The following is a 16,980-nucleotide window of genomic DNA, read 5'->3' on the forward strand; positions in this document are numbered from 1 at the left end:
ACAATTTCCCTTTGATAAAACTATGTTGACTCTACCTAATCATGTTATGATTTTCATATTTTCTAATGGCATCTACCCAACAATGTGGAAAACTGCCTGGATATGTCCTGTCCACAAAAAAGCAGGACAAATCCAATCCGGCCAATTACCATCACTCTACTCTCCATCATCAGCAAAATAATGGAAGGTGTCATCAACAGTGTTCTCAAGCAGCACTTACTCACCAATAACCTGTTCACCAATGCTCAATTTGGGGTCTTCCAGAAGCATTCAGCTCCAGACCCCATTCCAGCCTTGGTCCAAACATGGACAAAAAGAGCTGAATTCCAGAGGTGATGTGAGAGTGACTGCCCTGTGATATCAAGGCAGCATTTGACATCAAATGTGGCATCAAGGATCCCTTGTAAAAGTGAAGTCAATGGGAATCAGGAGGAAAACTTTCCACTGGCTGGAATCATACCTAGCACAAAGGAAGTGGTTGTTAGAGGCCAATCATCTCAGCCCCAGGACATCGCTGCAGGAGTTCCTTAGGACAGTGTCCTAGGCCCAACCATCTTCAGCTGCTTCATGAATGACATTCCCTCCATTATAAGGTCAGAAGTAGGGATGTTCAGTCCATTCACAACTCCTCAGATAATAAAGCAGTCCACGCCTACATGCAGCAAGACCTGGGTGACATTCGGGCTTGGGCTAATAAGTGTGTACCATCTACAAAATGCACTGCAGCAACTCACCAAGGATTCTTCAACTGCACCTCCCAAACCCACGAACTCTACCACCCAGAAGGACAAGGGCAGCAGGTACATGGGAACACCATCAGCACTGTGGGAACACCTTCACCACAAGGACTGCAACGGTTCAAGAAGGCAGCCCACCACCACCTTCTCAAGGGCAGCTATGGATGGGCAATAAATGGTGGCCTTGCCAGCGACACCCATATCCCAGGAACGAATATTGACTGAAATCCTTCGGGCAGAAAACCCGATTTATGCCCAGAGGGGCCAAAACTTGTGGCGGAACCCTGTACCACTGGGACTCTCCCTTGTTTGCTGTGGCTTTTTGTTCCGAGTGGAGGAGGAGAGATGGGGGCATGGGGACACACGACCATGGGCATATCAAATGGATGTGTCTGTGGCCAGTCTCTAGGCTTCCCCAGAAAACTTCACCCAGTTTGCCTCCTGATAGACCCAATGGAACCTATGCCTGCTGATGGCAGGTATCCGTTTCATTACGGACCTCGTGAAGGTCGCAAACCTATACTAAAGCAAGCCAATCGATCTCCTTATCAATCATTAAAAATGTTCTTTCAGGTTTTTTTCCGGCCTCCAGTGTAGTGGCTGTGGGCTATCATTGGTTTCTGCCTGGTGTATAGGGGCAGTCACCACTGATGTGACCTTGCAATTGCACCGACAGAGCAGGACCCCACAATTTCAGGGCCACTTTAAAAAAAAAATCAGGTGCAGCATTTCAGTCAGTAAAGAAACATTAATTCTAACACAAAAATAAGCTATTTTGCTTGATTAGGCACTGAGTTGTTACGCTACCTTCCCTTGATGATCAGGCTCGAAGGCAACTTACTTATCATTGTCATAGCTAGTGCACAGACACTGTCTGTGATAAAGTGGTTATCCTTAACGGCTGCCTATGAGCATCTTTATATAACCTATATTCAAAATGACCTAAAAGAGTTGTTTCACTGGAAACCTTTTAGTTGATCTTCATTATCATAAATTGACGCAGAGCAATTTATTTTGTTTATTGTACTTGAGTAAACTGATCCCTGCTGTACTGGCACATTATTTATATCCTATCTCATTTCAACTGATGTTATGCTTGGAAATATGAGCCCACTAAATGACTCGATTATTTCAGATCCTACCTATTGTTATATTTTCAGTCAGTACAGCCCTCTTTTCTGGAATTCTCTTCCAAACCACTTTGTCTTGCTACCTCCCTTGCTTCCTCCCTTCAAAAGCCTCCTAAAAATCCCTCTTTTCAATCTGCCTTCACCCTGCACCCCTCAAATTTCGCCTGTTTCACATCTCTGCCTTGCAAAGCATTTTGATATAAAAAGTAACAAAAACTGCAAGCGTTGGAAAACTGAAGCAAAACCAAAAAATGTTTTTGTGATGCATTTTGCATGATGAACCCCATATAAATGTAGGGTCTTGCACTTTAAACCATGTACATTGTGTCAAGCCAGAACTTGCAGCAAAACAAATGGAAAGGACAGGACCATGAAAGGTAGAGTTTGTAAACTTTGTAAAATTGCTGGGAAATGAAAGAATTATTAAGGTCTCCTGGGGTGGGAGAGGGTGAGGAGAAACCGTGGTTACTGGACATGCCCATAGCTTTATGTTTTACATATTTTAATTTTGGACTTGGATATTGAGCTCAGGGTGTCTGCAATATGATCCCAGAGCTGTTGAGCTACAACCCGTTCATCTTGAACAGGTCCCTGCCCTTCCAGAACTGGTCCCAATGACCTAGGAATCTTAAGTCCTCCCTCCTGCACCATTTCTCCAACCATGTGTTAACCTGTCTTATCCTATTCATCATCATAGGCGGGCCCTTGTATTGAGGATGACTTGCTTCCACGCCAAAAAAGGGTGAGTTCAATGAGTTCACAGGTGTTTCAATGAAGGACCTAATATTCCAGGTCCTGACTACATATTGAAGGGTGGAAGATGCATATTCGTAGATTTTTTTAACGTGTGGTAGCCATTGCACACCAGCCACCACACGGGCTTGACAGAGCCAGGTCTTGGTCCAGTGGCAAGGATTAACCAAGACGATTGGAGACCAGCTCTGCTGCACGGACCTAGTGCGCGCACATATCGCAGTGTGGGCTGGTCCGTGCTGCCCCTGGGCCCTCGCCTCTCCTGGGCCCCAATCACATCGCTCTGCAATCTCTCACCGCTCTTTATGTACCTGGCCACTACTATTTCTATACTCATTAGCTTATGGCACTAGGTGTAATTCAAAGACTACAACCTTTGAGGTTCTGTTCTTGAATTTTTTCCAAACTCCTGAAACTGACTGCAGGACCTCAACCCTTTTCCTTCGTATGTCAGTGGCTCCCACATGGACCATGATTTCTGGCTGCTCTCCATCCCTCCTCAAAATGTTCTGCACCCATTCAGTGATGCCCTTTACCCAGGGAGACAATACATCATGCGGGGCTCACATCAACTGCTGCAGAAATGCCTGTCTATCCCCCTGACTATCGAATCCCCTTTGACCGGGAAGTCGGCCCAGAGATTCCAATGAGGTTCAGTAGTTAAAATAACCCATGCTTCATTTCTAGAGCAGCAGATGGGTTTCCAGCTCACCTCACTCCTCACCCGCCCAAAATGTGCTTGGAGTGAAAAATAGGACCGAGGACCCAAATTTGTTATATACTGGCCGTTGCCCAGTCATGTGATTGAATTAGGAAAATCATGTTCTTCCAGTTTCATTCTAATTTTCACATTACGTATCTACATTACAGTGGCTGGGAAAAGAGAATCACATTTTTCAGGGTAAACAGAAATTACAGAAATGGTTGAGAATGAAAATGTGTGTTTCAGTTGAAATTAGCTGTTTGAAAATTAATGACTGATGCAGCCATTGGCCTGGATTTTCCACTATATACAGAGCCAACAGTAGACAAACTACACTGAAGAACAGATTAAACCCAAATCACTCATAAAGCTATTAAAAACCACCGTAATGTATTTCAAGCTATAATTGATACTGCTTTTCACCAATATACAAGACAATGCTAAGGCTATGTTCTAGATCACCAGGGTTAATGCAATCCAAGCTCATGTGCAATCCAAACTCAAGTATACTACGACAGCTGTACTCTGTAGCCAACCTGCAGAAGGCTGTAACATACCACAATGCATGTTGATGTAATAATTTGAAAACAAAAATTAGAAATCACTTACTTTATAAACCTGAGCAATTATGCTGTCAACACTTACTGATAATATGTATTATTATGTTAATCTGTAGTCTATGTGCTTTAAAAAGCTGAGTCACATAACACAATTGGTGCTATATGACTCACTCACTGTAAGGTGGCCCCTTGTAAATTGTCTGTATTAGTGCAGTACAGTAACCGTTTCCTGTATACTAATATTTGTTGAAATGCTGAAATGAATCCTCCACCATTTCACCATTAGCTTGTGAGTATTAAATGTTCGTTTGAATACTAGTTAACTAAAATAGATCCCCCTCTTGTACAGCAAAGGAGCATGTAAAGTGTAGCTGGAATGAGCAGGAAACTCTGAATTTGATTGAGTGTTTTAATTTATTCTAGTTTTATATTTTGTCAAACACTGCTGGATAAATTGTTCCAGATTTCCTTTCAAATTTTCAATTTATTAATGTTTTAATAATTTATGGAATATTTAACCTAGTTACATTTATCTTAATTTTTAAAGATTTCATTTCTGATATTTATGCATCATTTGTGAAAATATAAGAAAAGAACAGTCAAAGTCAAGAAAGGGCTCCTCTGTTCACTCAAGATTTCAAGTTCTGCCAAGTTATTATTAAATTGTACTTTGAATACTGCGAAACTGTATAGCCTAAATTCTCATCTCCAGTGACATTCTTGTGGGAATTATATATGTCAGAACTTAACACCCGCGCGAGTGCCCCAGCACTAACCTCAGCTTCACTCCAATTCAAAGGCAGGCTCCTTGTGGTATTCCCATCTCTGGTTGGCAGCTCACCTCTGTCAGGGAGAGATTTGGGGTGATGTGAAATGGTAAGATTGAAAGCAGCTTAAACAGTCCAGCCTTCAACTGAAGTAGCTTTTTTCCCCCACTGAGTGGGTGGGAGACATTTCTACTCTGCTGAGAAGCTGCATTTCCAGATTTCAATAGGCTCCACTTTTAAAAGAAGGTTGTGCGATGCTCTGGATACAATCAACCAGGATGTGCAGCAGATAGCAGGGCAGATGGAGGTGCTAATTCTATCATCTGTGGCACCGTGATGTTTGGCATCACAGCATTGCGGGCCTCCATGAAGTGTGTGGTGGCTCCAAGCTGATTTGCAGTGGACATCCCCACCTCAGAAGCTGTGAGGATAGTCTTAACTGCCAGCATGGATGCTCAGGCTACTATAGAGAGCTGCAGTGCCAGGTTGGAGAGGGCGCTCTCTGCTATCACTGGCCTTGCAAGGGATGGAGCTTCTGCCCAACCCCGTATAAGGTCAGTGATGCTGAGGGGTGGAGCCATGGTGGGGACTCCAGAAGGCCAGAATTCCCATGCTCCAGCCCTCAGTTGGAACCCAGCATATGGTTGGCACAGTTACACTTGGTGAACCCAGGCATACCACCAACTAGAAGGGCAGAATTGAGGACCATCTGGGGGTCTAGGCCAGGGTTGAGATCTAAACAGGAGGACTGAAATATTTTTTAACTAGTTAAATGTAGCCCCTTACAAATGGATCACAGGGGTCATTTCTATGATCGTCTGGGGTGGGCGGGGGGGAGGGGAGGTAGGGTGGCGTTGGGGCGCGTGGTGCAGGGCAGTCACCCTCCATCCGTGTTGGAGAGGTATGGTGATAATATTTGTATTTAAAATAACAGATAAGGTAAAGTTACAGATTCTATCTCGCCCATGTTCCAGATTCACAAGTCATCATTGTCTAAAAATTGCTGGGGGGTGGCAAACATGTGCTAGAAGCCAGTGATGTTGGGAATACGTTATTACACTTGCTTGTCTCCCTTAAAAGTTGTTGTGGGAAGACATTTTTAGTAGGAGTGCTAATGGGCTCACTGCTTGCAAAGGGCCAACTAAACTGCCAAGTTAGGCATTTAAAGGTAAAGGGGGAAAAATGTGCGTTCGCCAGCAAAGTTGCCGGTGTTACCAGCAACTGCAGTTGATGGCTGCTGGAAATGGTCACAACACTAACCGAGTGAAATTGGTCTGAGGGGCATGGAGATAGGTGGTGCAGTGCTCACCTTCCATGCAACGCCGGCCTGATGGCGTTGCTGGAGTGATTCGGGTCAAAGTTCCTGTCCAGGTGCGGTGTTGCAGCTTCCCACAGCCTCTGAGCCAAGCTGAGGAGCTCGCAAGGAATTGTGGGTAATGAAGAGGAATTAAAGGGGCCATGCACACTGAAGCAATACAAAATAAAATGCAGTGAATCAATACATTTTTCAGCCCATTTTGCCTTTTAAGACATTTTCAATATTTAAAATGTGAATATTCACTTGAAGTTAAAGTTGAATTCACTTCCTAATCTCAACAAATGGGAAAACTCCCTCAGCAGTAACACAAATGGTTCAGCGAGTCAGGGCAGGGGCACCAAGGGTCTCACATACAGCACTCCAGCTTTGTGCAGGGGGTCAACACTGCAACAGCGACCCTCTACCCACAGGGGCCAGGAGGCCCTCCAGAAAGAATGATGTGGGAGTACATCACTAAGGCCGTCATTGCCAACACCTGGCACCAGTGCCCAAAGAAGCTTCATGTCCTCAGACCACTGGTCATGATCAGTGAATGCATCTTCAAAAGCCGTCTCCTAACAGCTGCACCACCAGCATCACACACTGCTCAATGCACAATGCCCAATCACTCACCTACAAACAATCTGCACCAATGACGAGGCACATTTCCCATTCCTTGCCTCATCTCACCCCCATGGAGGAGACGGTGCAGGCCATTCTTGGCAGGGGCATGGTTGAGCCCTTGGCCAGCAGAGGGGCTGAAAGGGTACAAGATATGGATATCCCCATGCATTATCTTCCTCCCGGCATGCACCTCTTGCTTTCCTGCCCTTGTCAGCACAACTCCACCCTTATGTCGTCCTCATTTCACACACTCAAGAAATGTAGCCTGCCCAGCCAGTTGGATCGCAGGCAGATGATTCATTTCAGGATATCCCGGCCACAAATGGAATGCATTCTTCCTTTTGATTCCTCCTCTTCAGCTTCCTCCTCTTCTGCATCTTCCTGTTCCTGCTGCAAGCAGATGCTGTAAATGTGAAATGACATCAGAAATTGCTGAAAATACTCAGTTGGTCAAGCAGCATGTCAATCTGAGATGTGAACTCTGATTTTCTCTCCAGAGATGTTGTGTGACCTGCTGAGTATTCGTAGCATGTTCTATCTTCTCAAAGGCCTTCATTTACCATCCAAGCCTCTGAAAATGTCCAGCAGCACTCCCGACACACTTAGAAAACTTTTCACATCTATTGCAGCAAGCCACCATTTCAATAAAATAAAAAAAAAACAGTCCAAACCCTTAAATTCAAACTAACCTGAATGCTGTGTGTGTCCCTTTAAGAACTGCAAACATTGCCACTGTCAGCTTGTTTGCTTGCCCAGTTAACATGGCGTGCCTAGGACCCAGAAGTTCACGTTGGTGAGGTTAAGCTGGCGTTGAACGCCGATTGACATCACCACGCTGCCATTTTTTATTTAAGGGCACTGCTAGTTACCAGCAGTGAAAGGGAGAGAGGAATATGACGACTGTCGCAGGACCCACCAACAGTTGGCGAAAGAGCGATGGCTGTAATTTTCTCGCCCTTTCAAGGCACTACGGAGTGGCGCTCAAACAATGAATTTCTAGCCCAAAGTGTCTTGTATTGCAGCACTAATGCATCGTTCATTCGATATGTTCATTTCACTAAAATGAAACAGGCACTGCTGGAGAGGCTACAGTGAAGCTGATGTTTCATTTAAAGATGATCTACTGCAAATTTTTTCGCATACCTTAATTTTGTACACACTATGGGAATTGCATTCAGTGCTCAAATAGCACCAACTGTGGCAGCAGAGAGCCAGAAAAGGCAGGAAATGTCAAACAGCATGGCAGGCATTCAAGTTCAACCACTCTGCTACACAGCAAATTTCCTGTACCAGTTGCTTGGTAATGGCAGTAAAGATGTGCTCTAGTCGGCTGAGGTTTAGCTTAGAGGCAGTCATTCAGGAAAACCTCCAATCAACATATGGCACTCAAATGGCACTACCAGGGAATGTCAAAGTCAACATGGCCGTCAATTTTCACGTCTCGGGCTCCTGCCGGGCTTGCACTGGGAACATTTATATTGTTAACATGTTTGTTGTCCTCAAATGTATCAAGGAAGTCACAAATATATTGCTCAATAGGATCAATGACTCAATCATTTTTGCCCGAGATCAGCAACAGCAATCCTACAGAATGATTGGCTTTCCCAGAGTCCAGAAGGTCAATTGACTGCATCCACATTGTCATTTAGGCCCCTTTGCATAATACTGTGTCTTATAGACCTAAATGCAACCTTACTCACTTGACGTGATATGTGACTACCAGCACAGAATCATGCAGGTCAAAGATAACTTTCCCAGAAGCTCTCACTGTACATTCATGTCAAGCTATCATCCAGTCCATTCTTACTTTAAGGTGAATGAAGAATGAAAGAATGCAGCCAAGGCCATGGCACCCAAGATATGCCACACTGTCATCATTTTCATTTTTTAAAAGGACAAACCAAATCTGTAAAGTAATCATAAGAACATAAGAACATAAGAATTAGGAACAGGAGTGGGCCATCTAGCCCCTCGAGCCTGCTCCGCCATTCAACAAGATCATGGCTGATCTGGCCGTGGACTCAGCTCCACTTACCCGCCCGCTCCCCGTAACCCTTAATTCCCTCATTGGTTAAAAATCTATCTATCTGTGACTTGAATACATTCAATGAGCCAGCCTCAACTGCTTCCTTGGGCAGAGAATTCCACAGATTCACAACCCTCTGGGAGAAGAAATTCCTTTTCAACTCGGTTTTAAATTGGCTCCCCCGTATTTTGAGGCTGTGTCCCCTAGTTCTAGTCTCCCCGACCAGTGGAAACAACCTCTCTGCCTCTATCTTGTCTATCCCTTTCATTATTTTAAATGTTTCTATAAGATCACCCCTCATCCTTCTGAACCCCAACGAGTAAAGACCCAGTCTACTCAATCTATCATCATAAGGTAACCCCCTCATCTCCGGAATCAGCCGAGTGAATCGTCTCTGTACCCCCTCCAAAGCTAGTATATCCTTCCTTAAGTAAGGTGACCAAAACTGCACGCAGTACTCCAGGTGCAGCCTCACCAATACCCTGTACAGTTGCAGCAGGACCTCCCTGCTTTTGTATTCCATCCCTCTCGCAATGAAGGCCAACATTCCATTCGCCTTCCTGATTACCTGCTTCACCTGCAAACTAACTTTTTGGGATTCATGCACAAGGACCCCCAGGTCCCTCTGCACCGCAGCATGTTGTAATTTCTCCCCATTCAAATAATATTCCCTTTTACTGTTTTTTTTCCCAAGGTGGATGACCTCACACTTTCCGACATTGTATTCCATCTGCCAAACCTTAGCCCATTCGCTTAACCTACCTAAATTTCTTTGCAGCCTCTCTGTGTCCTCTGCACAACCCGCTTTCCCACTAATCTTTGTGTCATCTGCAAATTTTGTTACACTACACTCTGTCCCCTCTTCCAGGTCATCTATGTATATTGTATACAGTTGTGGTCCCAGCACCGATCCCTGTGGCACACCACTAACCACCAATTTCCAACCCGAAAAGGGTCCATTTATCCCGACTCTCTGCTCCCGACTCATGCCCAAAGCACTTTCATACTAAGTTCTTCCAATTGCCACCTTCTACTGGGCTCCTGCTATATGGTACCCAATGACAAATACACACTCAGCACAATGTTCAACTATCATATAGTGCATTTACTTTCCTTACTTTTTAATGCATTCATTTTGGCATTTTGAACTGGCATGATGCTACCTCTTGGTGCTTGTGCATAGGTTTGTTTCTGAAACAATCATTCTTTCTGAGTGATTCTTTTGTGGGACAATTAAGTGTACTGGCTGGCAGCAGGGTTTTGCTAATCACCTGCTGGGATTCTGATGGTCCTAGACTTCCTAGGGCTGTGTTTTGTGAGAACCTTGCATCAAAGTCAGCCTTGGGGTTGTGGTGCTGCTTGCATTCAGCTTGGGGCATGTAGTGTTTTGGGGAGTGGGTATTACCATCAGTCCTCATTTTAGTGAGTAATGAGTAAACGTCTGTGCTGACTGCTGACTCAGTTGCTTAAATGCCTTCTAAACTCAATTCGTAACTTATTCATTTCATCTTCCTTTTGATTGGCAGGCCTCCTATGTGTGAGATATGGCTTGCATTTAAACTTAGAGTGAAAACAGAAAATATTATGTAAATATTCCTGAATAGTGCATGAACAGCAATTTCTAAGCTTAGATTTTTAAAATAACAATATTATTTAGTATGCTGCAAGTCTCTCACTGTGAAATCTATTTGTATGCAAATTTGACTTGTTATTTGCTGAAATAAATAAATCTTTGTGACATATTCATTTCATCCTAATTATAGTTGGCATTGTTATGATCAATTTGTCACGTTTGAGATTTCTGATGATGCAATAATAAGATGGGTGGAAAGAACCTTGGTATAAAATATAAAAATATGGTAGGTACTATTGTGCTAAACTTCTTACAAAGGATTAAATTCAAAGGGCTTCGGGCTAGGAGATGTGGATTAGTGTTTGGTTGGGGGCAGGAGTTTACTGCTAGGTTGTGCTATTCTTTTCAGCGCAATTTGCCAGAATTCAGCCAAACCAGCGGAATTTTAAGCACAAATTCAGTTTGGCGCAAATTGTTTCCCCGCGATCTTTTGTGCTAGTTTAAAAACCATTGCGCTAGAAGCCAGCACGGCTGATAAAACTGGTCACATCCACGGAACAAATTAATCACCCTTGTGAGTTTCTGCTAATTGCGCCCATATGTGGGTCTTCGAGGAGGCTCTTAAAATTAAGCTTCTTTTTATGTGCAAGGACACTAGGCGCGTTTAAAAAGCTTTTAAATATGTTTTTTTTTAATTTACTAAGAAACTGACTACACCAATGTAATTAGTAAATGGGTCTGTATAGCTTTTAAAAATCATTTTCAGTTATTTAAATAAGGTTACTCACGGATTGTGGACTAGACACTCGATTAAAATGAAATTTTTTTGTGATAACCCCATTTTCAGCTGTGTTGGTAAAAGTGCACCAAGTTACCACTCTTAAATATATCACGCAATATTTTTCAATGCACTTTTTTTTTAAGTTACGTTCTAAAACGCTGCCCGATTGCGCTGGTTCATGGCAAATTTTACATTTGGTGATATGCAAATGAGTTTGAGCAGAAACGTAGGGGGTAAAGACCTCTGAAAACTAGCCCTATTCTGAGCGCAGTTTGTCCCCAGATCAACAATTGTGCCCAAAGAGGAAACTCTTGGCAAACCAGCAATGAGATAGTTTAACATTCTATTGCTTCAACATTATGATAATGCTTCCCTCCCTTCTCTTTGGCCACCAAGCTAAACCTTCTTGCAAGCTCCCTACTGCCATAGCCCTGAACACATATCTTTCTCTGGGTTATCTCCTATCTCTCCTTGTGCCTTTTCTGAGCTCATCTTGTCCATGATCCCCACCTCCTGTTCTTTTGACTCAATCCCACTAAACTGCTGACCACCCAAATTTCCTTCCTGGCCTGCATGCTCGATGACTTGTAAATGATTCCCTCTGCTCAGGTACCTCAAAAAAGCCATCCTCAACCTCTCTGTCCTTTCAAACTACTGCCCATCTCCAACCTTGTTTTCCTCTCCAAAGTCTTTAAATGTGTTGCTTCTCAAATCTGGTCCTATTGCTTCTGCAACTCCATGTTCGAATTTATCCAATAAGGTGTTAGTCCCTGCCACAGCACGGAAACTTCCCTCAGCAAATGCCATCCTCTGTAGCAATGCCCATAGTGCATTATCCCTCCTCATTGTCTCTGTAGCTTTTGACATGGTTGGCCACACTATTCTATATTAACGACTTGGAAGAGGGGACTGAGTGTAACGTAGCCAAGTTTGCTGACGATACAAAGATGGGAGAAAGGGCAATGTGTGAGGAGGACATAAAGAGGCTGCAGGAGGGCATAGACAGGCTCAGTGAGTGGGCAAGAATTTGGCAAATGGAGTATAATGTGGGAAAGTGTGAGGTCATGCACTTTGGCAGAAAAAAAATCAAAGAGCAAATTATTATTTAAATGGAGAAAGGTTGCAAAGTGCTGCAGTACAGCGGGACCTGGAGGTACTTATGCATGAAATACAAAAGGATAGCATGCAGGTACAACAAGTGATCAGGAAGGCCAATGGAATCTTGGCCTTTATTTCAAAGGGGAGGGAGTATAAAAGCAGGGAAGTCTTGTTACAGCTGTACAGGGTATTGGTGAGGCCACACCTGGAATACTGCATGCAGTTTTGGTTTCCATAGTTACGAAAGGATAAACTTGCTTTGGAGGCATTTCAGAGAAGGTTCACTAGGTTGATCCCGGGGATGAGTGGGTTGACTTATGAGGAAAGGTTGAGTAGATTGGGCCTCTACTCATTGGAATTCAGAAGAATGAGAGGTGATCTTATCGAAGCGTATAAGATTATGAGGGGGCTTGTCAAGGTGGATGCAGAGAGGTTGTTTCCACTGGTGGGGGAAACTAGAACTAGAGGGCATGATCTTCGAATAAGGGGCCGTCCATTTAAAACTGAGATGAGGAGAAATTTCTTCTCTCAGAGGGTTGTGAATCTGTGGAATTCGCTGCCTCAGAGAGCTGTGGAAACTGGGACATTGAATAAATTTAAGACAGAAATAGACAGTTTCTTAAATGATAAGGGGTTATGGGAGCGGGCAGGGAAGTGGAGCTGAGTCCATGATCAGATCAGCCATGATCTTACTGAATGGCGGAGCAGGCTCGAGGGGCCTTATGGCCTACTCCTGTACCTATTTCTTATGTTCTTATGTTCTTATTGCTTATTCTCCTCCAACGTGTCTTCTCCATTGTCCAGCTCAGTGGGACTATCCTTGCTTTGTTCCACTCGTAACTATCCAATTGTGGCCAGAGCAACATGCCAACAATGGCATCTCTTCCCACCCCCACACTCTTATCTCCAGAGTCCTCCAAGGATTTATCCTTAGCCCCTCCTCTTACTCAACTACATGCTATCCCATAGCGACATCATCAGTAGACATGGACTCAGCTTCCAAATGCATACTGATGACATGTGTACCATCTTTCTCAGCCCCTCCACTACCTCTGTGTTGTCAGGGGGCTTTTCAGCATCCAGTCTTGGATGAGCTGCAATTTCTTCCAATTAACTAATGGGAAGACTGAATCCATTGTTTTTGGTCACTGCTACAAAGTCCTTACCCTTACCACCAATTCCATCGCCCGTCCTGAGCCATTGTCTCAGGCTGAACCAGAATATTTGCAACCTTGGTGTCGTTTTCAACCCGGAGCTGAGCTTCCGATCCCATAACCTCTCTATCATAATGACCACCTATTTCCACCTCCTTAACATCGCCTGCCTCCACCCCTAACTCAGCTGATCTGCTGCTGAAACTTTCAACTCTGCCTTTGTCACCCGACTTGACTATTTCAATGATTTCTTGGCCGGCTCCCATCCTCTACCCTGTGTAATCTTCATCTATCCAAAACTCTGCTGCTCATATCCTGCACCAAGTCTCCTTCATCTATCACCTCTGACCTTGCTGATCTATATTGGCTCCCGATCCCCCAAAGTTTCCAATTTCAAATTCTCATCCTCGTTTTTTCCTATCTTTGTAACCTCCTTTGACCCAACAAACCCCTCCAAGCTCTTTCCTCCTCTGATTCTGGCCTCTTCTGCTTTGCCCCCAACCTTTGCCCAATTTGCAGTCACCTGCGCCTCATGTTGTGGAATCCCCCACCCAAACCCCTCCGCCTGCTCACCTCCCTCTCTCCCTTCGGACCCTCCTGAAAACACAACTCTTTGGCCAAGCTTTTTCTCACTCTTAATATCTCCTTCTTTAGTTTGGTATCCACTTTTGTCTGATGATGCCTTTTTGAAGTGCCTTGGGAAATTTTTCAACATTGCTTAAATGCAAGTTGTTGACAGCTTTCTGCCCTATAGCATCTAACACGTATGTTGTAGTCTATCTCATCTTGTACGCAGGGTATTCATGCCAGGTTTTATACTGGCAGTGAAATTACCCAGTTAAGTAGTTGGAATGAAGGTCAAGTATTGTTGTCCTTAACATTACATCTGGCATAATAAATATTTTTTGATTAAACTTGAGTTTATCTTGCAATTAATTTATAGTAACAGAATAAATGTAATATATAGCGGGTTTGTGCCTTTGTCAAGATATTCTTTTATGTCTTCTGATTATAAGGTGGAATATTGTCTGAAAATCATCACTTGCTCTTTACCTAAAACCTATTACAACTGTTCCACTGCTTTGCCTTTTCTCTGAATAACCTCCCTCTGCTTTATTCTTATCTCTTCTCTTTCTCTCTTTCCTTATCTCTTTCTGTTTTTTCCAAATATTTCCATGCAGCAGTGCAAGAGGCCGAACATGAGGATATAAAGGTTGTAACAGAGGTGCACGTTCCAAAGCCTTCTAAAAAATCAAAGCCCTCAGCTGCAAGCTCACAAGCTGCCAGCCTCAAGAAGGAGAAAAGGGGTAAACAGAAAGGTCAGCTTGCTGCCACTGGCATTAAAGTCGAACTGCATGCAGACCACTTGTCTCGACATTGAAAAGCATGCCTGCTTGTGATATAGAAACATACTGCAGTCAATTTCCTTTCATTTTATCTTAAATTTACAATTGGAGAAGTAAGCAATGATTTAAAAAGTGCCATTAAAGCACGTCCATAGAATTCGTAGACAAGCCTAGAAGTCTCAGAATAGGATTAATAAAAGATGATGTAAAAGTATACAACAGTACCGAGAGAGGGAGGAGTATAGTTGCATGGTGGAATTTATTTGGGTTATGCAAATATATTGTGATTTGTGAAATATGACGCATTGTTATAGTATTAAAAAGAGAGATGATGCTACAGTGAAGGACTCTTCTATCTGCTATATGATATATGTATTGCCTGATTTTGCAACGGTTTTATCTGCTGTCCAATTGGCAAAACCATTTTCTGGAGGGAGTCCATACCTGAAATGATGACGTACTTTCAGTATGTGCAAAACAGGCAGGGATCGGGGCAAATAAATATCGCTCTTACTCAAAGAGTGATTAACATTTGGAATAATTTGCCAGCTGAGGTAGTAGAGACAAAACCATTAACTATATTCAATATAAAGGCTAGATTTTGGAATGGGACAGTTAGGGTTGTAGAAGAATGAACCAAAGTTATTTTCTTTGACATTTCTTATGTTATTAATAAAATCACTATGTAAATTATTATCTGTGGGACAGCGCTCTAGCTATATTTGAACTATGTAAGTTGGGGGTGGGTGCGGGGGGGGGGTGGTGTTTGCTAAATTTACTTTTTAAAGCAGTCCCTAGCTGGGTTACGCTTCACTTCTGTGCCAGATGTTTCCCTCTGACCATTTAATCCGTGGTATTCTCTGTTTTAAGTGAAAAAAATTGTGCTATCTCTACCAGTGGAAAACAGCAATCAAAAAAAGCTCCTGAGTATTGGTTTACTATCCCCAGGCACACTCATCAATGTTCAGCCCTGAACATCGTTCTGATGTCCATCAGTTTCTGAAGCACATAGGCTTTATAAATGGTTAAATATGAAACTTGAATATTCAAGGTCAATGTATGAAATGACTGCTTATATTATAATAGAGGCAGGCACAATGAAGTTGGTTTTTACTGCCTTTGCCTGGCATTAACGACCTGTGTGGTAGCCTTGCTGCCTGTCAATGCCTGCGATGTAGCCTTGAGGCCTCAACCTAGCGAGCTGCCTCGGGGAATAAGAACATAAGAAATAGGAGCAGGTTTGAGCCTGCTCCACCATTCAGTAAGATCATGGCTGATCTGATCTGATGGACTCGGTTCCACTTCCCTGCCCGCACTCCATAACCCTTTACTCCCTGTTTGGTGCTCTGCTGTTCACTGCAAAATTTAAATGAGGCCGGAACCTCAAAATCGCTGAGAACGGATAGCTGGCCAGCGCACTTTACTGGTCGGTCACCCAGAAGTCACTATTAACCCCATGTTTCTGCATTTCACTTGCTTATGGCCTACTCCTGCTCCTATTTCTTATGTTCTTGCTGATGGAAAGGACTGATGCAGCTTCTGCTGTGCCTTATATTTACTCTCACTTCATTCAAAGAACACAGTTTATTCATAGATCTGGGTTTTTCCTACAGCTAATGTATGACATTGATAAAATCACCTTCAAATGGCAACGCTGCTTTTGAGTAGTGGATGATTCAATGCTGGCTTTCTGCTCAAAGCTGCCCGAAAGCAGAGATGTCAGCTCCAATTTTAACCTACCCCGAGATTTGGGTTGAATGCCCGTCTTACAATCCACCCGATTTTACACCCCATTGAAGTCAAGGTAGGGTACAATCAGAGGGGTGGACTATAATACAGACATACAACCCGAACCCTACCCATTCCCGCCAATCGGATTAGGTCAAATGGGGCTGTTGTTCAATTTCCTACATAGGCCTTTCTGAAGGCCTGTTTGATTGAGATTGACAATTGAGTGGCATGGAATTGGATTGGAACTACCCAGATTTGTTTCACAGAACAGCATTACTGCTGGCAGGTAGGGGAAGCTTTCATCCCAACAATCTGTGCTGGCTTCACAACAAGTTCCAGTCGTGAAGGAACATGGAGCAGCAAAGAGCCTTCTGATGTCACTTCACTTCTGCTAGGTGGACACCAACATTTTAATCCCTCTCCAAACCTGAATATAAGAACATAAGAAATAAGAGCAGGAGTAGGCCATTTACCCCTCGAGCCTGCTCCGCCATTCAATAAGATCATGGCTAATGGCTGATCTGATCATGGACTCAGCTCCACTTCCCTGCCCGCTCCCCTTTACTCCCTTATCACTCAAAAATCTGTCTATCTACGCTTTAAATATATTCAATGACCCAGCCTCCACAGCTCTCTGGGGCAAAAAATTCCACAGATTTACATTCCTCTGAGAGAAGAAATTCCTCCCCATCACAGTTTT

General features: G+C 43.5%; 1 protein-coding gene across 1 annotated transcript in view; it reads left to right on the top strand.

Moving 5' to 3' along the window:
* The window catches only part of tub (TUB bipartite transcription factor), a 553,939-nt gene that overhangs the window by 406,488 nt on the left and 130,471 nt on the right, over positions 1-16,980 (top strand). Inside the window, exon 4 of the mRNA XM_070898685.1 lies at positions 14,388-14,522. Within this exon, the coding sequence (XP_070754786.1) occupies positions 14,388-14,522 (135 nt within the window). The remainder of the gene's footprint in view (positions 1-14,387; positions 14,523-16,980) is intronic.

The sequence above is a fragment of the Pristiophorus japonicus genome, chromosome 14 (assembly GCF_044704955.1).
Source record: "Pristiophorus japonicus isolate sPriJap1 chromosome 14, sPriJap1.hap1, whole genome shotgun sequence".
In the NCBI taxonomy this organism is placed as follows: Eukaryota; Metazoa; Chordata; class Chondrichthyes; family Pristiophoridae; genus Pristiophorus; species Pristiophorus japonicus.